Below are 24,132 nucleotides of genomic sequence, written 5' to 3' on the forward strand. Positions count from 1 at the left end.
CTACGGGAAGGGAAAAACAATCATTTTCGCGATCAGGTTTGACTAAATTTTAACTATTATGAACTATTTAATTTTCTTTTTCAAAATATTTACATAAATATGAGATGCTCGTTATTGTTGTCACTAGAAATTGCCTTTAAATAACACCTTTACATGTATATTAGGTATAAACCTACTTATAGTGACTTTTAGTTAAACATTTGGCTATCGTAAAATTAAAGCTTAGCCCTGGCCAAGTTGAAATCCTGGCTCCGCCCCTGGTCTGAATGTCTACAGAGTATAGTTGTCCGAAGACATTTGGATTGATCTTTGTTCAAGCTTTACAAGATTTTGTCTGGGTATGAGTTTGCTCGGACTATCCCAATCTGTGAGAACGCTAAAAGCGAGGAAGGATTAAGAACAAAAAAAAAGAGGCGCCTACGGACACACCCAAATGTAACTACTGAGGCCATGTTTGGCTCCCAGAATGGAATGTGATTCCTGTGAATCACATTACTGTAGTTTGATGTTTGGTTTTACCAAGAATGAGAATTTGATTCCTGACACATTCCTAATTTGGTGTTTGGTTCGTATAGGAATGAGAATGTAATATTTGTAAAAGTTCACTTTTACCCTTACTTAACCTACATAAAATACACATTGAACATAAGTAATAAAACAACCTTAAACAATTCAACCGGAGGCCCTATACGATTGGAGGCCTAAAGCCACCGCTTTGGTGGCTTTGGGCTAAGGGCCAGCCCTGAGGATATATTTGCCAATAAATATTAATATATGTGATTCCGGGAGAATGGGAATCACAAACCTACCTCCCCCTAGATTTGCTATTACCCCTTTTTGAGGGAATCACATTCTCGGATCCACGCCATTCCCACAAACCAAACAATGATCTAGAATTTGATCTCGGAATCACATTCCATTCTTATGTCATTCTCACACGTCGAACATGGCCTAAGTGTTAGTACAAATAAGAGCATCTCCAATGCAAATCTCAATCTTAGAAACTCGGAGTGCCACTTAGGACTTTTAGAGGTTTTATCTTAAAATTCATCTCCAATGCAAAACTCAATTCAAATCTCCAAGATGACGTGTCGAGGGTGGAATGGAGATATCTCAAGAGGGCACTCCATTTCTAGAGTGTCCTCTTGAGTTATCTCTAAGTGCAAACTCAATATTTTTTATATATTTTTGTGAAAAAAAATTTGTCACATAACCAATTTTAGGAGTTTTAGAGTGTTGCATTGGGGAAGTCCTTCGAATAGAGGATCTCAATCTTCACAAATAGGAAAGAGAGAATTTAGAGATTGACATTTGAATCTCGACACATAGACTTTTTAGAGTTTCTTTTGAGTTTTGCATTGGAGATGCTCTAACATGAATCATGTTATGATTAACATACATACCAGAGTGTAGCACGTGATTGTTTCACAATAAGGAGAAGCCTCCCACTTAATTAATTGAATATGTGTTATAAGATCGATAGTTTTGTAAAATGAGGTAAGCTAATAGCATCTCTAAGGTAACACTCAACAAAAATTTTAAATCTCATAGGTGTCAAGTGAAAAAATTGTCTCTTTCGTACTTGAATATTTAGATACACTTTATTAGAAAAACTTTTCTAATGTAACGCTCGAGAAAAACTCTAAAATTTATATTTTAATTATGAAATTAATTAAATTCTTAAGTGACATTCTAGAACTCAAATGCAAAACTCAAAAAAATCTCTATTCATCCTATGTGTCAAGTTTTAATTGAGATTCTCACTCATAGCTGGCGAATATAGAGATCTTTAATATTTGTGTGTCTCCAGTGCAAAACTCTAAACTTGTCTTGTTTACTTATGTGACGTAGTTATTTTTGTAAATAAATAATTTAGTTGTTTAGAATAAAAGACTTGATTCTATTGGTTGAAAATTAAATATTGATGAGTTGGACAATTAGAGATATCTCTCTTGCACCCTTGACACGTCATCTTAGAGATCCAAATAGAGTGTTGCATTGGAGAGAGTTTTTAAGAAAAAAATTCTAAAAATCATATGTGGCACTCAGGGTTTCTAAGATTGAGTGTTGCATCGGAGATGCTCTTAGAGTGTCATCTTGAAGATCTCTATAATAAATGATGTCACATCATTTAAAGATCTGAAATGTTACATGACAAAACTCAGGTGTCCGAAAACAGCTCAATAAGGCAAATGGGGTATTTTTGACACGGTTGATGATGGAGATGATATTCTCACCATAAAATTAGAGAAAGAGTACTTTTATTACAGTCTGCGCGTGTGTTTCGCATGTGTACCATTTAACAAATATTTGACTATAAACAAGCAAATGGGATTAATAGCAGTATGATCTTCATATTGGGGTGTAGGTCGTTGCCTCTTTGGAGTCGATATCAAAATATCATTGTAGAAAGGTAGGGAATGGGCATTTTTGACACTTCATGCCATTTTTGTCCCTGCTAGGCTGACTGATTTGTCTTCTACGTTCCTTTCGGTGATGGGAATTTTAAAAGGGTCTAAAAGGGTCTAAAAGGGCAATTAAATCCCCCTTTACCCTAAGTCAAGATGACCCTCAAGCCTCAACAGTTCAACAAAAAAAAAAGATGACCCTCAACAAAAAAAAAAGAAAGTCAAGATGACCCTTTACATGTTTCTTCTAATTTTGTTTTTTTGTTGAAAGATATATTCTTCTGGTTTTTCTTTTATTTTTCTTGTTAAAAAAAAAGAATAAATCTGTTATATCATAAAAACATGATTAGACCATGACGAAAATGAAATGGAGAACCATTAGTACACCGAAACAACCCATGATAAACAATAAAAGCATAAAAATAACACTCATCTTTGGAAAGAAAAAGAGGTGTTTGATTATCTTTTGATGCTCTCATCAAAAAAAGATTATCTTTTGATGTTTAGATTGTACTAAGAGCATAATTAAAGCCACCAGTTGATAGTTCACTTGGGGATGGATATACTTCAACTTCCTTGAGGTGTAATTTTCAATTTCTAGCAGAAATACAATTCATGGTTATTTAACTTGAATTATTAAAGTTATAAATAAAGTAAGTTAGTTGGACTTTAGGCTTCTTAGGTTGGCCTTTAATGATTTAAATTAAGTGGTTATCGTACTTATTACATCTTGATAATGCATCAATGTCTTGTAATGACTCGTGAATATACAGATGTAGAACCCTTGATTCCTAGATGAGGGGAAACTCAAACTCCCAAGAATTGAAAGGTCGTTTAGATATTTGATGAGATAACAAATTTAGCTAGTTCAACAAAAAAAAAAAAACAAATTTAGCTAAAGGCCCGTATAGAAATGACCTTACTTGTGAATCTATGAGCGGAGGATGCCGAAAGCTAAAGTTTAATGCCCTAGTCCATTGTACTACCCCTCCACATTATTACTACTATTATTATTAGGTTTAATTCTATTTTGGTCCGACAAAGACGATTAATTCACCAAATAAGTTTTCCAATTCCATTCAACAAAAAAAATAAAAATAAATAAGTTTTCTAATTCTAACTATGATCATACTTCAAAATAGTCTACTTGTTAATTTTCATTAGTCAACTTTAACTATTAAAGTTTTTTAGTTTGAAGGTCGCCGGCCGGAAATTTGGCCGGCCGGCGACCTCTGCCGGAGAAGGTGATGAGGTGGCTAACAGATGATGTGGCGTGACATGGCAGAGAGAGAAAAAGAGATGGAGGAGAGAGAGTAACGGTGTTATAACAGAAGGAGGCCATATGGGTATTTCTCGTAAAGTAGGGGGGCCAGGCGGGAAGCTGGTCACAAAGTTGGGGGCCATATGGATATTTCTCGTAAAGTAGAGGTAGTTTAGTTGAAAGAGAATGCATAAAGAAATAGAGTAGATAACTATTGTACGTAAGTCGAGGGGGTTAATTCCATAATCATTTCTCTTCTGAGCTTCGTGAGGGTACAGTAATTTGTGAAATTCACTATGTTATATAAAATTGTAGAATTTTTTTCTGTAAGACGTGATTGTTGTACCTTGAAAAAAATGTTCATTTAATCATCAACATTATTGTTGAGACAAAATTGTCTTAAAGAAAAAGATTACTCTCCTCGAGCTTGGCTTAAAAGTAGCGATTCAAAAACATATTTTTGATTAATTGAAAATTTTGAAAACAAAACTAGTCTATGATCATACCTTATAATTGAACAAATTCTACAAAAATGTTTTCAAAATTATATAGGCAACAAAGGAAAGAAAAAGGAAATCATAAAAAAATATCTATTTAAGCTACTAAAATTGTACACTTATAATATTCTTGATAAAATGGGTAGAACAAAATACCCATAAGTTTCTTTAATTCTAACAACATGATGATTCCGGTATACTGGCCAAAGCGGGTCTCCATTTCCGGCATTTCTCACCAAAGTGAGCATCATTTTCCGGTGGTTCTCCGATAAATAAACCATTATCATTAGATATTAATCCGCTATTTGACAAGAATTCCTTCAACTGTTTTTTTGTTAAAACAATCTTAATACTTCTTCCACCACAAACATTATCGTCGATCTTTTGGAGAGATGGTGGTATATTACAAATTGTTTCTAGCCCCGGATTTAACAAATAAACTTCTCCTTGTACTAGATTACTATCTAAATAAGGACCCGAAGTTATATCTTCAATTGATGTTGTAGGTAAGAATAATTTTTCTTCTTCTCCATTGAAAATCGAAACATTGATCTTCTCTTCTTCAGAGTTGGATAGAAAATGATCAATGCAATTACCCATACTTCGATATGAACATACGAAATGAAATAAATCAATGGTGATGAATATATGAAACCTTATAAGAGAATTTTATTAGATGATACACATATGAATTATATAGTTTGTTGTTCTCACGATTATGAAATACCCATGTAAACGTGCATGCCATAAAATGCATATATTATGCTTTCATATTATATAAATTTGTATTTTCTTATCGAAAAACCTATAAAAATATATATTATATATTAGTTTATGAATATCATCCATTCAAGTTGGGCAAAGGGAAAAAAGTCACCAAAAGCTTAAAATTGACATTGAACAAAAGAAAATGAATTTACAAGAATAATGCATAAACTAAGTTATCACTATTAGCCAATTGGAAGAATTAGTTTATGAATAAACACTTCAAAATCGATAATCAGATATCAAAATCTCAATTTAATTTATTAAAATGTTTGACACAAATTATTTGAAAAAAAAAACAAAAATTCCGACCTACCGGATTCGAACCAGTGACCTAAGGATTTATCTGCTGAACAACTACAGTCCTCCGCTCTACCAACTGAGCTAAGGTCGGATTGTTGTCATATGCCATGGACCATACTATATAAAGATCTATTCATAAGTTGTTACCACATGAAGGTGATTTTCACATATTGACCCACACTAAGTGCAAAAATCATTAGTATCTCAATCGACAATTTTACCTATTTAACACTTCCATTAGGTTTGGACTCTCTTTTAGACGAGTTATGCCTTATGAGTCGCTATAGTAACGAGCATAGCTCCTTGTGTAGTTGGATTTGAACGTCACTACACTTCGAGATCAAACATAAGGCAAGTTTGATGACCCAGCTCAAGCAGAAGGCTAGTTAAGGTTTGTTGTTACGAAATGAAAATTGTATTTTCCATGACAAAAAGCTTGATATTTCTCCTAGATATCAAATAAGTTGTTGACCTTTATATTGTTGTCTTTCTTTATTAGATTGCGAATTTGAGGTATACACACTGAAAAACAGAGGCAAGATTAACAAACAATCAAACTAAAAGAATAACTTCTTATACGTTACAAATACGAGTAAATATGTCTGAAGGGAGATAGATTGATGGATCGATCATAAATTACAAGTTTAAACTTTACATAAGAAATACAATCGAAAAAGAGTTTGATGTAGGTATAGATACACATTAATTTACTGATCAGATATATTAGGACTGAGCAAGAGTTACATCAGCTACAGATAGAGTTCCTGATTGATCAACATCAAGATCCTCAAATTCGTCCAGCACTAGAGCAATGTCTTCTCCATCGATCTTTCCCATCTCTTTCAGCTTATATAAGATGAATTCAGCAGCACTGTATAAAAGCAGAACCGACAAGTAATTGAACAATCAATATTCAGTACCAGATATCTCACTATCGTTTTTCAGTGCTAACTGGTTAGGTTTGTGAATTGCCACGGCGCCAGTATTCTCGGGCTCAAGGGTAGCGCGAGTCTGCTCGGTGTCAGGAGTAGCGCAAGTCTAAGTCTGCTAGGGATCGGGAGTGGCACGAGTCTTCTCGAGCTTGGGGGTAGCGTGAGTCTGCCCGGCCTCAGGAGTAGCGCGAGTCTACTCCGGCTAGGATTGACCCAGTATGCGCAGGCTCAGGGGTTGCACGAGTCTGACTGAGGGTAGGATGAGTATGCTCGGGCTCGGGGGTAGCCCGAGTATGCTTGTATACTGGGGTAGCGCGAGTTTGATTGGGCTCGAGGTAGCGAGAGCCTAGTGACCCCAAATTCATTTGGACATGGCGGGCTCTTGGCCGACTTGCCTTAGACAGGCCCCAGTTATGAGCTCAACTGCTTAATTTCAGTATATGTGTTAATGCAAGTTTCCTGTGAGAAAATGTTTGCAGTTTAGGTTTCTAGTTTTCATGCAAAGCAAACACAAACAAACCTTACAACCCCATCCTGATCCAAGTCCGCTACCTTGAGATCCCAGTAAGTCATTTTTCGTGCAAGAACCCATTTGACTAGTGATTCACGTCGTTTTTCGGTATACATCTCAGCAAGGTGAAGGAAGAACAAACCCAAACAGATAGTACTAGACAATATCCAAAACACGGCAAATGCACGGCCAAAATGGGTGGAAAAGCTCTTATCCCCATAACCCAAAGTTGTAATAGTTGAACAAACACAATAGAAAGCATCAATTAGGCTTAAATGCTCAACTCTCGATAAGAATATCGTTCCACCAGCAATAAGCATCACAAGTATGGCAAAATTTATAACAAACTTGTATTTTATTTTATTGCTTTCAATTTCGTTTAGAATATCAGAAGCACCAATCTTTTGCTTATAGTGTAGGACTTTTACTAACCTCTTTTCCTGCTTTTCTACCAAGTAATCTGCTGATTTACTTAGAAATAATCCAATTAGAGCCATACCCGTAAAAACGAAAGCACATGCAAGTAATTTACTGGCAGAACTATCAGGGACAAGGTCTCCATATCCGACCGTAGTCATCGTTACTATGCAGAAATACACGGCGTCAAGAATTCCGTTTGTTTTCTTACCTCCAATTTGATCTCTCACCAAGTAGAAGCAAACAGTGCCTACACTGAGGTATAGGGCTAGAAGCAAGGCTACCTGTCTAAAACTTGGGTTCAATGACATATTATTACCAGGAAGGATGTTTTCATTTTTCCCTTGCAAAACGAGGTCCATAGGAACACTTTTGCTACGACGGTATCTTTTCTTGGCTCCATTCTTCTGGCTGGGACGCTGGGAAGGTTCTAACAACGCTGAGCGAATAGAGACTTTTACATCGTTATCAGCCATTATATGATCCCGACAAGGGGAGACTCAATTACGTAGCTACCTGCAGAATAGTAGATATTTAAAACTACTGCATAAAAGTTATATCACTTCACATGTATGGCTCCAAGTTGTTAGTGTACGATACTGTACAAGTACACACAAGTGAGACCAAATGGACTAAAAAATCTCACATTATACCCACTAAAGTGTGTTTGAATTGTGAAGCCTACTTCAGTTGGTTGGTAACGTGTATGTCTTTCCCGTTCTGAGAGCAAGGTTTGAACTAGGTGCATGTGGATGTTTTCCAAGAGTAAGTGTTGCACGTGAATCTCCAACATGGGAACGGAAATATTTATTTAAATGGAGTATAAATAGTACATAGTTTCGGATAAAAACTAGAAAGATCGAGGATGAAAAGTAATTGCTTATATAGCTAGCAGTATTCAAAATTAGTAGAACGTCTTCTGTTCTTCAAGTTAACTAATCCCCAAAATGCAAATCATGTAACCCACGACCAAAACTTGTTTGGAAACTAACTATAATTTGGTCTAGATTTGCTTATAGGTAAACTATAATTTATAAAATGTTCTAATGCCGCTCTGTGAATTGTAGATCAACTATTTCATGTTCAAATATCAATTCTTCTTGTTTAGATCCACTTAGCACTTAGGATGTTTTTTAGAAGTTTATTCGAAGCCCGGATATGGCCATCTTCATTCAAGGTTTATTAATTCGATGTTTAACCAAGACCAAGAACTGATTCATTAGTACTTCATCCCATCCAAAAGCAATAACACAAGAACAAGAATTTGAACATGAAAAGTGGCAGACCAAATCAAATTAGCACAATGAGAAAATTATTGCAAGTCAATGTTTTGCAAAAATATGTTATCATAAATTGAAGAATGACCTAAGATCAAGATTTTGACCTAGGATAGAATCAGATTATTTAAGGTGAAATTAATGAGTTACCCAATTTATTAAGCTACAAAATTAAAACATCTATATTGAGCAACAAGGGCATGAACATAAACAACAAATTTAAGCAAGAATAAATATGAAAAAGGAAAAACTTAAAATGGGTTCCCAGAATTAGAGAACAATTTAAAAACCCAAGCAAAAGTGTGTAATGGAGATCAAGCAAAATGGGTTCCCAAAATTGAGGAAAAAACAACAACCCAAAAACTAGAAATGGGTATTCATAAAGAAGATTCAAAAGTGGAGTAATTCATCAAGTAAAGGAAAATAATAAGCTAGAAGAAGATCTGAAAGTGGGTAATGGAGATCTGGCTTACCTCTGAATGGAAGTCGCCCTTTTTTAGTTAGAAGTCATTAGCAGTTTTTAAGGAAGACAAATTATTGCTTTAAAAGAGTGAAGGAGTGGAAAACATGGGGAGAATTTTTTATGTTTAATTGCTGGAAGAGAAGTGAGGTTTTGGCATCACCATGGACTTGTTCTTTTCAACAACAAAAAAAAAAAAAAACCATGGACTTGTTCTTGTTTTACTTGTATGAATTGGTTTATGGATCAAATTGACATAATCCACAAGCTAAGTCCAAAAATCTAATTGCAACAAAAGAAAAAAAAAATCACCAGAAATCTTCTGTCAACAAAAAAAAAAATCAACACCTAGTTGCAGTCGATGGTATTGACATAAACTTCAAAAACTCTGAGAGATCTCAGGTTCGACTTCCAGTAAAAATGGAATTCATAATTTATTGAACTTGGGTTATTAAAGGTATAAATAATAGTATGCCATAAAAAATGTCATAGTATATAGTAAATTGTTTCGAACATCTACAAAATGGTCCGAACTGAAGTTGTAACCATTTAAGAAAATGTTCTAAACATATGTGAAATTCTGAGAAGATTTTTCACTTTGTCTAGCCAAAGTGCCAAACAAAGATATGTTAAAAAAAAAACACGACTAAATGGATTTTGTGCAGGAGGCACTGTTGTAGTAAGAGAGTCGGTTGCAATTGTGACAAATCCTAAATTTGTACATATGTTATCAATAGTCATTATTTATGAACTTGCAGTTATTTTATACGGCGAAGTGGTGCCCTAGAGCCTATCTGAAACCTCTACACTTCCTAAAACCTCTTGCCCATCAGGAGTGAAATTGATTCTCATGGTCACTTATGGGTTTTCTATTTTGTCAATGAAGATTCCTCCTGCCCTTCTATTATGAGGTTGAACTTTTTTTTTTTTTTTTTGGAAATTGGCTACGATCTATGATAATCATTACAATAGCATTGATACATCAAAGATGTAATAAGCAGATAACTGCTAAAACTTAAACTCTCACAAGAACGGGCCTACAACCCAACTAGACTATGAGGTGGAACCTGAGACTTCCAGGGTTTTGGAGTTTATGTCACCCTTATCGACCACTTGGGCAAACAATGTTGACTTATGAGGTCGTATTATCAACTACTTTTATAGCTCTTGCGATTATAAAGTATGGGGCAAAATCAAATTTTATATACACAAGACAAGCTATCGATACTAAAGATTCTATAGACTGCAGTAGAAAATAAAAAGAATCGAGTAGATTTAAGATGAGCTAGTCATCACTGTTGAGATCAGGTCATTGTACATTGTGATTAGCAGCAAGATAGTGTGCTCCTACTGGTCTTCTGCTACCATAGGTGCAATCGAGCTTGTCACTTCTAATGAAACAACTTTCTTCCCCTTCATGGCATCCAAAAGTAGTACTTCATAAACATCTGATATATCTTTCAAGTACCTTTAGAACCTTTGACACCCTTATCGTCATTGTTCAAGGCGTTATCCCGACCTAGAGGGGTGCTAGAGATGGTTAAGAACATCATAAAACAGTTAGAAGCGAAGAAAGAAGGCAACCACTTAGATTTTGCAGGAAAATGGGGTTAGAGGCTCATGTGAAGGTGATGGAGATATCAAATAGAAAACATTTGCTGAAGGCAGTGCAAAAATTACCTCAAAGTTCTGCAACAACAGTTAGTGAGTAATGAGTAGTCTCACAAAGACCAATAGAAGTGGTATAATTTGAGATGGTATATTATCTTGAATTTAACTTGAGGTTCAAAGAAACTCTGAGTCACGATTTCAAAATGTTTGTTTTTGTCTGAATCTTGATGCGTGTAGAACCTGAATTGTTGATATTTGGCTTCATTATTCAAATGATTCAGATTGAGACGAGTCAAATACTAACAATGAGAGAACGGAGTCAACATCTTAGGTTGTCAATACTTGAGAGAAAAAAGATGTTCCAAAGTTCATTTGATGTTGCCTACTAAGAAAACAAGAATAGTTCAACATTTGCTACCAAATCAACAAGTATTAATTCTTACACTTTTTCTTGCCTATTGGGCTTTAGATCAATTATAATTCCAATTTTCGGAAAGCATAGAGAGTTCTTTTTTTCTTCTAGGATTTTCATTCTCGACCCTGGCATTGTGATCTCTTACTCAACTCTCTATAAAATGCTTTACTTTATCGGCCATGTACTGTCCTATTACAAACTTGTTCGACCATGCATGGTTGAATCATAATGAATTCGACCAAGGTTGAAAATTAAGATGGCAGTACTTAAATTTGTATACCAAAAAAAAAAGTAAGAATCATATTTAAACAATTAAGAACCACAAGAGAAAATAGGAGAGAGGAAGAAAGTTGAAAATGAGAAGAAAAAAAAAACATACAAATGCGGTGAGCGTGGATCGAACACGCGACCTTCAGATCTTCAGTCTGACGCTCTCCCAACTGAGCTATCCCCGCGCTATACTTAGTTTGGAAACGTATCATATACGTTTCGACTATACAGGAAAACACGGTTCTTAGCTAGTTAGCTCGGTGGAGGGCAACCTAGTAAGCAACTATATCTATGTGATATTCGTGTCTAAGTTGATAGGAAGGAAGTAGCCCATTCAAATGAGAATCGTATCTTCCTAATAGCAAGTCCAAACACGAGAGGCTTAGGCCTAAAATCAACTCATCATTTTTTAGCCTCATTCTCTAATTCAACATACGGGAAAGTAGCCGTCATCATTTTCAAAAAATATTTCGTCGGACATGTGGTGCAAATCTTGAGGATCCATTATATGAAAAAAATAGAGAAAAATGAGAGGAATGGAAAAAATTTGTAAGAGAATCAAAGAAAAATTGATTTGTGGGTTGTGTATGGGTTGGTTCCCTATTTATAGGGAGCCATCTCGAAATTGGACCGTTGGATGTCTTCAACGGTCCAATTTGATCAAATATAACCGTTAAAAATCTGCCAAGCTGAGTTGGATTTGATCCAAAAGTGCCATTAATAGTTCACTTCTGTGGGTAGACTCGGGATTTCGTGGAGATAATTCTTAGCCGAGTCTGAAATCAGTCATCTTGTTCTTTCCCCTTTTGTTGATATCGTCTGTAACTCCCCAACCCTTAACATTTATGTCTAATATTCTCTCTTTGGACACCCAAACTCAAGCTCAACCGGAGTAGGCTTTTCATAGTAAAAGCTGCACGAGCCCGCCCAAAAGGGCTAGACACTTGGTATGCTTAAGCATGCACCAAGGGCCCGAGCAGGCCTCTTAAGCGACGCGGGACTTTAACAATCCCATGCTTATCTGAGAATTACTCGTCGGATGTAGCCTTAGAGCATCTCCAATGCAAAACTCAAAAAAATCTCTATTAATCTTATGTGTCAAGTCCTAATTGAGATTCTCACTTCTAGGTGGCGTTAATAGAGATCCTCAATTTTCTTTTGTCTCTAATGCAATACTCTGAACTTATCTTATTTACTTATGTGTCATAGTTATTTTTGTAAATAAATAATTAGTTATTTTAGAAAATATAGAAGACTCGATTTCTATTGGTTGAAAATCAAATATTGATGAGTTGGACAATTAGAGATATCTTAATATATCTCAAGAGGATACTCTATTTCTAGAGTGTCCTCTTGAGATATCTCTATTCCATCCTCGACACCTCATCTTAGAGTTCCAAATAGTGTGTTGCATTGGAGATGATTTTTAAGAAAAAACTCTAAAAATTCTAGGTGGCAATCAGAGTTTTTAAGATTGAGTGTTGCATTGGAGATGCTCTTAGCCTAAGATTGGTGAACTCTGCCCAATTAAGCTTCACTTCCTTCTAGTGTAGATGTTTTAGAGAAAGAGAAAGGAAAAGTTTAACTGTTTAAGAGTATAAAAATGTATAGAATTATACTTACATGATAACCAAGAACAAACTGCCCAACTATTTAGGTACTCACTACTTATATAACCCTAAGTTACAAAACCCTAAATTATACCCCCAATCCAAGTAAGTTCATCATAAACATGAAACAGAAGAAACAGAGAGAGGATACTTAAAACTATTAGCATATTCAAAAGATAAACTTTGACCAGGATCAAGAGGTTCACCATTATTGACTAAACAATCATCATAATAAACTCTTCTGAATACTCTTGGATTGATTAACCTAGCTGAACTAAACCAACCACAGCTTACATGTATATTTGATATACTGCAACCAGCAGATACACATACATTCAATATTTGTACCGTGTATGTCGGTATGCCGTTCGGTAATGGAGTCGTGGGACCTTGGTACACGGCAATGTCGTCTTTCGAACATATTTCACCAATCCGATTCGTCGCTCCTCCTTCATTTACTACAAAATTTTCAAGAACAAAAAAACTCTTTCTTAAAATAAAAGCAGTTTCAACAAAAAAATAAATATGCTAAAAATTTATGGGGTGAGAGAGGCTCGAACTCTCGACCTCAGGATTACTCGCTTGTATAGCTATGAGACCTACGCGCTAGCCAACTGCGCCACCACCCCATTTGGTGTTAGTTCCTCTCACACATCCATTCTATATGGAATATTTTCTTACCTAGTGATGATGATGATGATGATGATGATGATGATGATGGTGATGATGATGATGATCCGAGTAGTTTACGATGATGATGATGATGATGATGAACTATCCGATCTCCATTGAAGAAGAATAGTGAGGACCCTTCATAAATACAATTAGAAAAAGTTTAGGGAGAGTTTTAGTGGGTGGGAGTAGTTTATATATAGAAGAAGAGATGGGAGATTAATTAATTAATTAATGAAGATAAAAAGAAAAGAAGAAGATGAAGATGGTAATACTAACTAACTATGGAGTAGTATATATATACATATATATAGTTTACCTAAGAAAGAAAAGATGAAGATGACAATGAAGCCAATGCTAATCATAATAACCACCATTCTTCTAATTCCTATCATCATTAGTAGGGAGTATTATTCATATGGATACTTATTAGGATTTACTCCCCCATTATTTCATTTCATACTCCAAAAGAGAGAGAGAGAGAGAGAATACTGGTACTACTAGTACTAGGGAATGATCGAAACTAGCCTAGAGATTAAGCATTAAAGAGACAAGGTTGTTGTATTTATGAAGATAGATGATGATTTGACTTTCAAGGGAGGTATCTATCTACAAGACAACAAGTAGTAGTAGTAGTAGTCAAGTATCAATCCATCACTGTTTCCTATGCATGAATGAATGAAAAGAATACCCAAGCAACAATCAATTAATGAATGCCACTGCATACCTTTACTAGTCACCCCCCTCGTGCTCAATCTCCTCCACTACTACCTAGCCACTACACCTGGTCCTGGTAGCTAGCTAGCTAGTAGATGTATAGGAATAAACCGAGGTCAAACTAATTGTCTAAAGAAAAAAAAAAAAAAAAAGTTCCATTAATGTAATAACAACTTGTAAAGGTCGGATGAGATACCAAAATTAAATGAATTAATGAAAGAGGTTGGGCTAGCAAGATTTTAAAATTGATATTGGTTCTGTTTTTGGAGTGTTAACAATTGCTTACACTTTGATTTAGGGGCAGTGGGGTTGTGGACAAAATGTGTACAATATGTGGTTGAACTCAGGATCAAGAAAATGTGAAAAAGATGACATATCAGACGAGATATGAAACAATATGAGAGTTGAGCAGTGCACTTGTCTAGAACAATTAAGTGGGAGAATGAAGGAGATGTCCGTCGATGAAGATGGCAATGCGCTTAATTTGTCGGACATCACAAATGATGAACGAGATCATCAACGTTGGTCTTTTAGGGATCGTAGTGTTTAGCTAAAAACCAACTACAGTCGATGAACTATGTAAATGATTCACGACTAACTACGACCAGATCTTACAACGGGTTACACCAATGAGTGTCAATTTGATTGGAAGATAGGACTATATGGATTGGGCATATAGAGGGATTGATCCATCTTAATATGCCAAAAAGGGTCGAACCAAATGGACCGTAAAAGATAACATGGTCGGCCCAAAAGCCCGAACCAAGAGATGGTCGGACTTAAGGCCCGACCCAAGGATCGCGTCGGTCAGGCAAACCCCATTAAGGGTCTGACCTGGCCGACCACATCTACAGAAGTATCTCAGATGGGATAAACTTCCCGTCTGGGAATCCCACTAAAAGATTAGATTTTAAGTCTTTTTGTGGTCTTTGTGGGACCTAATTAGATTAGGACTATGACTCTAGGAGTCTCTATTAGGGGTGAGCAGCGGTCGGTTGCCGACCATTATAGTCAAGCCGAAGCTGAACCAATCAATAACGGTTTGGCTAAATCATCGGCTGGAGCCGAGCTGATCAAGTCGTCAACCGACTTTCTTCGACCCGGTTCGGTTTGACTCAACTGAGTTCGGTTGGTCAGTCCGGCTGAACTCGCATAAGCAAATAAAACACGAGAAAAATAAGTGAACTTAAGCAAGAATAACGAGAGTTGAAATTCAATCTCACTCTTTAAATTATTATCGATTTGAATACCTAAAAATCCATTTCTTAGTTTTCGATCTATATTAAGTAATGGTAATTAGTTTTTAGTATTATATAACGTATATATAATTAGATATAGATGAATTATATATATGTGTGTGTGTGTGTGTGTGTGTGTGTGTGTGTGTGTGTGTGTGTGTATAGTTCGGTCGGTTCGGTTTTGGCGGTTTCAAAATCTCAAGCCGAAGCGAAACCAAACAATGATCGATTGATTGTTCTTTCAGCCGAGTCGAGCTGAACATTGTTCTGTTCGGCCTAAAAACCATTCGATTTGGTTCGGTCTGGTCGGTTTAGCCGATCGTTGCTCACCCCTAGTCTCTATATAAGGATCTCATTAGAACCGAAACAGTGTAAATTTTTCTCAAGAGGATTTCTATCTCCATCTCCTTAAGCAGAGAGAGAGAAAAAAAAAAAGATCGCAACTATCTATCTTGTCTAAAGAATAAGGTGTGTTTCGTCTAATTGTTGAACAGTGTTCTAGTTGACCTTGAAAAGCGGGAGATGAAGTTGATTGCTCGGGTGTCTCAAGTAGAGGAACTGCAAATGGAGTTATTGATTTTCGAGACAAAGACAATCAATTTAATCCATAGAAAAACGAGTATATCATCAACACTTGTTCATGATGTACCAGAACTGTAGACAAGGGTTGCATTCAGTAAATGAATATTACAAGGAGTTCTCAAAGCTAGCTCAAAGAAGCAATATGGTAAACGTTATAGAACCTAATGATGTTCTAATAAATAGATTTTCGAAGGAACCAAAATTTAGCTTGAGATTTAGTTTGAGAAAAAAAAGGTGGGGTTAGTTAGAACATGAACTATTCAAGACGCATAAGATTTGACCTTAATGAAGCTTGAAATCGAGACTATAGGATCAGAGGGAATAACAACCTCGCTTTAATACAAAAAAAGTAAAAGAAACTTTCCTAAAGAGTAGAGAACGTTGAACCACCACAAATTGTCCTATTTGAACCCTTTACACAAAATTAGTAGAGAATTTTAGGATTGTTTTTTATTTTTCTCTACTATTGGGATGCTCTTGCATGTTATATTTTCAATAAATAAATTGCCATTTCTCTAGGTGAGTGGTGAGGGGAGACACTGACTGGAGGCGAATTTGACTTTGGGCTTGACAAAATGAAGATTTCGGCGGGTGTTAGGTTGTTGAGAGATGGATGGAGAAATTTTGAGTGACTGACTGCCAACTGCCAAGAGAGACGGCTGAGTGACAGTGGCTGTTGCATAGGGTTTAGGGTTCAAAAACATTACAGCCAGCTGCTGCTGCTGCTGCTGCTGCTGCTGCTTGGGCAATGAGCCTCTATTGCCCTTCACTTCAATTCCTTAATGAATAAAACTCTGACCTTCATTTAATTGAGTCTAAAATTTGCTTGGGGACTGGGGTAGTAGATAGGGATACCGAGGGACATTTGAAGATATTTTAAGACATTTCACAAAATTTATTTATAGACAAAATATCTTTATAGATATCTATGATTTCGTTTATAGATAAAATATTTATGATTTCGTGTCTCAAACGAGTAAAAGTGGTAGTAAGAGACATTTGAAGTGTTTCAAATGAGTAACACAGACAATAAGAGACATTTGAGGCGTATAAAACAGATAACAAAGACATTTTAAGACATCTTAAGATATTTGAAACGTATTAAACGAATAACATAGACATTTAGAGATATTATAAACAAAAGAGATTTAATTAGTTAATTACTTGTTTTCAAAAGTGATTTTAAGTGGTACATTCTAAAATCCTAAACTTTATCTCATTTTGATCTCAACCTATTTAAGTTTACTTTTAATTATTATTTCTCGTTCAACCCAAATTCTAAATTTTTCTTTATCTAGTTATAGATTTAAATAATTTTTCCATCTTGTACGACGTGTACTCGCTAGGTCTACGCTGCATAGACTCGCGCACTTGCAGTATTTTTATTTCAAAGTACGAGTTTTATTTGCCCTATCCACCAATGTTAACAACCACTACCCCTTATTCTTATTTACACGTCTCTAATTTGTGATAAATAGTCTTTCTTCGATACGCATGAACAGTTTTAGTTTAGCTTCCTTTACTTCCTAAACGGGAATATGACTTTCACTTCATATTAGGTCTATATTTATGCCCAAAAATAATATAACAAGGGAAATTCTAGAAAGATTTGGAAGAAAATCTAATTTCAACGGGCGGGGTTGATTTGTCAACTTTCTCTTGATTTGTGTCATAACTTAGAAAGAAATCTCGGCAGTTGATTTGCAATTCTCTCCCAAATCTACCTGAATTTTCTCATTCTCTATCATTGTTGATTTATATTTGAGAAATTGAGCGTAAATCTAAATAAACCTTTCTGATGCGTCAAAAATCCAAGTCAGAGAAAATACAGAGTGCGGATCCAATTTGTTAGCATTAGAGGGACAAAAGCCAAAAAAATGCTAGTAATTTTTTTTTATGATTCCATTTCCACTGACTCGTCATCTTCTTCAATCCGAGTTTGCAGATCTTATTTGTTTTAGCTAAGAAGAAGATAAGTTTCTACTTTGATTCTTTTTTCATTAATGTTTTTTTGTCCGATTATGGTTGAAGAGCCTGTATGTTCGACTATGGATGAGATGTCAATTTGTTTTCATTGTCCATAAACACTAGGTCATGAGGAAGAAGAGACTTTGTCAGATTTGAAAAAGAATAAACTTTCAGTCTTTTTAGTTCTAGACTTGTAAATTGCATTTGCGAAATGCGCAAACCGAGTTTGCAATATTTGCAAACTGAGTTTTCTTTCTGCAAACGGAGTTTGTAAGATCTGCATATCTAGTTTGTATTCTCAAATGGAGTTCGCAACATCTGCAAACAAGATTGTCATTGTGCAAACAGAGTTTGCAAGATCTACAAACCGAACTTGCAGCAATAATTATGAAAAAGTTTATCGGAATTACATCGAATGAAAAAGTTATAGGTATTTAAAGTTATAGGAATTACATCGAATGAAAAAGTTATCCGAGTTTAAAAAAGTTATCCGAATGAAAAAGTTATCCGAATTACATCGAATTACATCTAGTTTGAAAAAGTTATCCGAGTTTTCTAAATATACAAGTTTATCGGAATTACATCGAATGAAAAAGTTATAGGTATTTAAAGTTTAAAAAATATTAAGAAGTTACACAAAAGAGTAGTTCAGTCTTTATAATTGTTTTGACTTGGAGCAATAATTATGAAATGTATGTTGTTTTTTCATTTGACCTATTTTGAATGTTATTTTGGCTCAAACAACTAAAACCCCTTTATTTAGATGGGCTACAGATAAGCTCAAGTTTCGAGGTTCCATAACAAATTCTTCGTACTTTTGTAGCCGTTGGCCCCTTGCAACTCTGAAGTACGGGACATAATCAAGATCTATATACACAACCCGCTGATACTTTAAAGACTAAAGCGGGAAAAATAGAACCGAGTAGATTTTAGACGAGCTAGTCATCACTGCTGAGATCGCCCCATCGTACATTGTGTTTAGCAGCAAGGTAATGTGCTCCTACTGGTCCTCTGCTACCATAAGGATAAAGCTCTGGTGCAATCTTCTTGTCTTCCAATTCTTTCAACAATGGTGTGAAAAGTGACCAAGCCGCGTCAAGCTCGTCACTTCTGATAAACAACCTCCGTTCACCTTCTATAGCATCCAAAAGTAGTCTTTCATAAGCGTCTGGTATTTCCTTTGAGTACCTTTCAGAGAAAGAATCAGCAGTCAGTCAATTTAGAGTAACATAATCCACAAAGATGATGCAAGATCTATTCAGTTTTAACACATAACCATTTTCATGCATTGTTCTTCTTCGCGTATTTCTCAATCAGAGAAGTTAAGAATATGACTAGTATTTATGTGTTCGGAGTTGGTTATGTGGAGTTAAACTAGGATATCTTATTTGACGTACTACTTTTTGTTTCATAATAGAATCAAAGATTGATCTATGGTATTGGGTTCAAGACATTTCTCTTCTCGTGTTTCTTGTAATCTTTAGCTTCAGAGTAATGTCGAGTCTTTAGTCTTTACTTTAAGGACCTTCTCTGAATGCATTTATCATCGTTGTTCACGGTATTATCTTGTCCTAGAGGGGTTTTCACCTAAGTTGTTTGGTATGCTTATGCATCATTTTGCATATCATCAATCTTATTTGACCATTCTGGTCATAGCTATATTAGTACTATAGAACTAACTACAAGAGAGGTTTAAGTATACAACTTAACGAGTTAGTCATGAGTCAATACCCTAGGAAGTGGACCCATGATATTCACAACTAATGTTCCAACATTTGTATAATTGCACTCACCTTGTTTTGTAAAGCAAGTTCAGATCACTCCGATCTAGTCTCATTCCAAGACCCGGAACCTTGTTATTGATTTTAAGATATACAGCTTCATCAGGTTGAACACGGAGCACCAGTTCGTTCGTAGCTTTGTCCAAATCGGTTCCAAAATTTCTCTTGTACAAATTACCAGGGACGTGTCGAAATTGAACTCTGATTTCTGCCCTGAATTCACATTCTAAGTGAGGACATTACCGTAAAAGAATATGAGAAAAGACAAGAGGAAGTATTAAAGTACCTTTTGGTATGAAGAGCTTTGCCTGCTTTCATCAAGAAAGGTACTCCATCCCATCGTGCATTATCTATGAACAGAGCAGCGGCTGCAAAAGTAGGAGTGATGCTGCCACTTGGGACAGTCGGGTCATCTACGTAAGCAGGATATGACTTAGCACCCTTTGTATGGCCCTTATATTGGCCCACAACTACATCATCAAGTGCCAATGTTCTCATTGAACGTAAAACCTTTACCTGAATCAAGATCACATCCAAGATTAGAATATTAGGTTTTAGTATCTGTTAGAAGTTAATAGGCTAACTTAAGGTAACGAAAAGGAGATCGTGTAGCTTTTTATTCAGCGACATGGATCACGTGTAACCATTTGCATCACGTATCTGCTAGCTCCCTTGTTCCATATTAAGTTTGTATGCATCCAACTCAAAATCAATTTGGCCATGCTTAAAGAAGCCCTAGATATTATTTACTTGGTAATGAGACTTCACTTTGTCCATGTGGGACTTTATTAACATCTTCTCCGTCCCCATGGTTCAACATACCAACCAAGAATCTGACCCATCTTCAAGAGGCTATTAGGTATAACTGCTGAACAAAAGAATTGTTCATACCTTTTCATTCCTAACATCCTCGGCATCTAATGTGACAGGTGTCTCCATAGCAAACAGCGTGAGAATTTGAAGGAGATGATTCTGCATTATATCCCTGATGATCCCATAGTTATCGAAGTAACTGCATATGAGAACAAACCCAATTAAGAATGTTTTCCCGTATAAATATATATGATGTTAAAGATGAAGAATATATGGAACTAACCCGCCTCGACCTTCTGTCCCAAAATCTTCGGAAAATATTAGCTGAACATTTCTAATATAGTTCCTACACCATAAAGGTTCAAAAATAAGATTGGAGAAGCGAAGAACTGAGAGATTCTCAACCAGCTCCTTCCCCAGGTAGTGATCAATCCTATAAAATAAGCAAAATAATCCGACGTTAATGTTGTTGTGCTTCGATTTGGAGAAACTATATCATGTAATATACCTGAAGATTTGTTCCTCAGCTAGATATTGCTTTAAACATTTAGTTAGTTCTCCAGACGACTCCGAGTCACGTCCAAATGGCTTTTCAACAATTACTCTAGTCCACCCACTTGTCGAAGAAGCACTGCGACTAACACATCTTACTACGTCAACAAAAATATTAGGAGGAATCGATAAGTAAAACAACCTATTTGGCAGCTTTCCGACCTGCGGAAAAGTTCAAAGATATCATAAGAAACATGGCAGAGAAGGCGATATAAGTTAGTAGTACATAATTTTAACATCACTTGTTGTGAATTTCATTTTATCTTTGAGGTGTTTCTTTATAATTACAACAATTGAGAGAATAAACAGTAAAAGTAAAGATCATTGATACAAAGAGAATAGGCACATTACCTCCTTCTCTGTCAGTTTTTTATCCAATTCGGAAAAATTTTCTTCGGAATAATACTGACCCGACTGGTAAAAGCATCTCTGCAAGAACTTGTCCATCTTGTCGCTGCAGTTTTCCCTGCAAATTACCAAACAAAAGCAAATGAAAGATGAAAAAAAGTGTAATTCGATCAAGAAAAGCTTTCAGTCATAAGAACTAAAGGATACCTCTTATCAATTCTACAAGTCAAAGTTCTGCTAATCATGTTCCTCAGTTCCTCGTCTGTCATCTTACTCCGAGCATAACCAAAAACCGTAAAATGCTGTAATGAGAAAAGTAATCACATTTATCAAATTGAAATGTCAGTCAATATATATCGGCAACTAGATAAACTAAAAGTTGTCAAAGAAAACAAGCTTGTCCAACCTCTGGTAAACAATCTTCATAGAAAAGAGCAAATAGTGCAGGGAAGATTTTCTTCTTAGCAAGATCACCAGAAGCTCCAACAACAGTAATGCTGATTGTAGAATCCATTTTTTCGGATTCGGAGAACCAAATAGACCCATCTTTTGATAAAGTAGGTTCTTTGGAAGGTGAATTCTCACTCAAACCTTCACATGCATACCAAGCATTTATTCAGCATTAACAAATAATCGACAATCGGAGATTAAACTTGAGATAAATAATGGAAAATACAAATCAATTAGAAAAACAAAGGATCAGTTGTTCATAATGAAGACTCATTTCTTAGAGTTCAATTTGGTTGGGTAAAACTTTTTTAATTTTCATGATCCTGGAGTTGTAATAGCAGATCAGATTGCTGATCTTTAATGATGCAATTCCGTGTTACATTTGCGTATCTCCTAATGAAAACTCTCATGGTGATTCTCTAAACAAATCTAAGTTATTTGAGAATTATATGGACAACTATTTTGGCCCTCGAGTTTTTGGATTCCTAAGTGTCCGAAATCTATTGTAATAAAAGTGTTGAATGGAAACTGTCTCAACAAACTCTTGGAAGCAATTCTGGGACCTGGTTTTTGATGTTGATGACAAATTGTCCCATATGGACTAAGGAAAGTCTCGCGATCAAGAATATAACATATAAGGTCTCTGAACTGCACTCATTGCCAATTGGTTTTGAATTGGTTGTCCAAAAATTTAACATGGTATCAGAGCTAGGTCTAAACATCGCAAATAACTTCACATAATTACAGTTGTAGGAGGTTTAAGACTCAAAAATGACAACAACAACAACAAGAAGTTTACATCATTAACTAACTAGGGTCAAAAACTACCAAAGCATAACAATATCGATGCCGAAAGTAAACTAATTAACTAATCAAAACCTAATATAGATAGAAACACTTGCCCATTTTGTACAACATTAGGTAAGTAATCAAACAAGAAGAAAATCAATGTTAGAGAAAACAATTACTTTATTGAAAGAAAAATATAAATAGATTGACATAGATCATTTCAAATTGGGAAGAAGATTTGTCCATCAATTAATAGAACAAGAAAACACCCATCATATAAGGTCAAACAACAGATTAAGGGGGCGAGAAAAAGAAGAAACACAAACCTAGACAAAACCCATCTGTCAACAAGCTAAGTGATCAAGCAAAAAACAATAGAAAGCAAGGGCTTACCATCTTGCAAAGAAACAGCATTTAGAGGGAACCCATTTGAGGATTTGAGTTGAAATTGCTTTCTAAGATGTGGGTTTTGATTATTACTATGAGATATCATGGAATTCCACTTAGTTGATGGAATTAATCTTCTGGGTAGATATCTGTGATGACTACTACTACAGTGAGAAGAAGGTAAGAATGTAGTGGATGAAGAAGAACAAGGACTAACACATTTAGCCATTCTTAGTAGTTCAATTGCCACAATGATGATGAAAAAATGAAATAAGATTTTGAGAGAATCAGATGTTGATCAATCTTTTAGAAAAAAAAAATTGTGGGGCATCATCTCTTCTGCTTCAAGATAAGAAAATGCAGATACAAGTTTGGCTCTTCAAAATTTAGAAAGACATTTAAAAGATGGTGTTACTTGAGAGCTGAGAGATTTCTGTATTGAAATAATTGGAGCAGGGTAAGAAAAACCAACACCCTCATCCATATAATTTGCAGGAGGACACTTGGCATAATTTGTGTGGGTTTGCCACAAGGTTGCATGGGAATTTCACAGGTTATTTCCCAAATGGCCCATAATTTTGTGACCATCTTCCTGCCTAGCCCTTAACTTTATCAAAAATTTCTAGATGACCCATTTTTTCAGTTACCGTTAGAACACCGTTAACCAGTCAACAACTCTCTCTCCTACATCTCAGCACCTCTCTCTGCCACCTCATCTTCTCGCCACCTCATCGTCTTCTCCGGCGAAGGTCGCCGACCAGCCAATTTTCCGGCCGACGACCTTCAAATATTAAAAGAAAAAAAAGTTATTCTTTTTATTCTCTCTCCTCTCTCTCTCTTGAAATACTCCTGCGAAGGGGTTTCCCTTCGCCGGAGTATATAGAGAGAGAGAGAGAGGAGAGAAATATTTTTAGAGAGAGAGGAGAGAGAAAATAAAAAACAACATTTTTTTTTAATATTTGAAGGTAGGGTCGGAAAATTGAGCGGTCGGCAAGTCGGCGACCTTCGCCAGAGAAGAAAATGAGGCGGTGAGAAGATGAGGTGGTAGAGAGAGGTGATGAGATGTAGGAGAGAGAGTTGACGACTGGTTAACGGTTT

General features: G+C 35.7%; 3 protein-coding genes and 3 non-coding genes across 8 annotated transcripts; all 6 read right to left on the reverse strand.

The window, feature by feature from the left end:
- Positions 1-5,237: 5,237 nt before the first annotated feature.
- TRNAY-GUA (transfer RNA tyrosine (anticodon GUA)) lies at positions 5,238-5,325 on the reverse strand. The gene is given in 2 exon segments: positions 5,238-5,273; positions 5,289-5,325. It is a non-coding gene; the product is annotated as a tRNA-Tyr (tRNA).
- Positions 5,326-5,775: 450 nt separating this feature from the next.
- On the reverse strand, positions 5,776-9,172 carry KCO1 (Outward rectifying potassium channel protein). Its single transcript, XM_086663763.1, has 3 exons — positions 8,845-9,172; positions 6,687-7,610; positions 5,776-6,105 (listed from the first exon to the last, which is right to left on the reverse strand). The coding sequence occupies exons 2-3, from the start codon at positions 7,568-7,570 to the stop codon at positions 5,958-5,960; spliced, it is 1,032 nt and encodes a 343-aa protein (XP_086519889.1). The 5' UTR covers positions 7,571-7,610; positions 8,845-9,172; the 3' UTR covers positions 5,776-5,957.
- Positions 9,173-11,239: 2,067 nt separating this feature from the next.
- TRNAF-GAA (transfer RNA phenylalanine (anticodon GAA)) lies at positions 11,240-11,312 on the reverse strand. The gene has a single exon. It is a non-coding gene; the product is annotated as a tRNA-Phe (tRNA).
- A 1,525-nt stretch (positions 11,313-12,837) lies between these two features.
- Positions 12,838-17,694, reverse strand: LOC147556041 (TPD1 protein homolog 1-like). The gene is made up of 3 exons (XM_086658567.1): positions 17,671-17,694; positions 16,584-16,710; positions 12,838-13,195 (listed from the first exon to the last, which is right to left on the reverse strand). Exons 1-3 carry the CDS (start codon positions 17,692-17,694, stop codon positions 12,852-12,854), a joined length of 495 nt encoding a protein of 164 aa, XP_086514693.1. The 3' UTR covers positions 12,838-12,851.
- Positions 13,277-13,366, reverse strand: TRNAM-CAU (transfer RNA methionine (anticodon CAU)). The gene is given in 2 exon segments: positions 13,277-13,312; positions 13,329-13,366. It is a non-coding gene; the product is annotated as a tRNA-Met (tRNA).
- Positions 17,695-18,643: 949 nt separating the features above from the next.
- On the reverse strand, positions 18,644-23,582 carry LOC147556043 (glucose-6-phosphate 1-dehydrogenase, chloroplastic-like). Of its 3 annotated transcripts, XM_086663765.1 has the most exons (11): positions 23,431-23,530; positions 23,041-23,373; positions 21,815-21,999; positions 21,616-21,710; positions 21,412-21,526; positions 21,017-21,222; positions 20,792-20,941; positions 20,587-20,707; positions 19,982-20,211; positions 19,708-19,908; positions 18,644-19,102 (listed from the first exon to the last, which is right to left on the reverse strand). In XM_086663765.1, the coding sequence occupies exons 2-11, from the start codon at positions 23,261-23,263 to the stop codon at positions 18,853-18,855; spliced, it is 1,776 nt and encodes a 591-aa protein (XP_086519891.1). In that variant the 5' UTR covers positions 23,264-23,373; positions 23,431-23,530; the 3' UTR covers positions 18,644-18,852. The 3 variants fall into 3 exon arrangements, with proteins under 3 accessions (XP_086519891.1, XP_086519890.1, XP_086519892.1); XM_086663764.1 differs by having other exon boundaries at positions 23,041-23,582; XM_086663766.1 differs by having other exon boundaries at positions 20,792-20,854; positions 23,041-23,553.
- Between the last annotated feature and the right edge of the window lie 550 nt (positions 23,583-24,132).

Source organism: Eschscholzia californica, unplaced genomic scaffold (genome assembly GCF_041429995.1).
Source record: "Eschscholzia californica isolate CP2 unplaced genomic scaffold, dmEscCali1.0.p SCAF_2, whole genome shotgun sequence".
Classification (NCBI taxonomy): domain Eukaryota; kingdom Viridiplantae; phylum Streptophyta; class Magnoliopsida; order Ranunculales; family Papaveraceae; genus Eschscholzia; species Eschscholzia californica.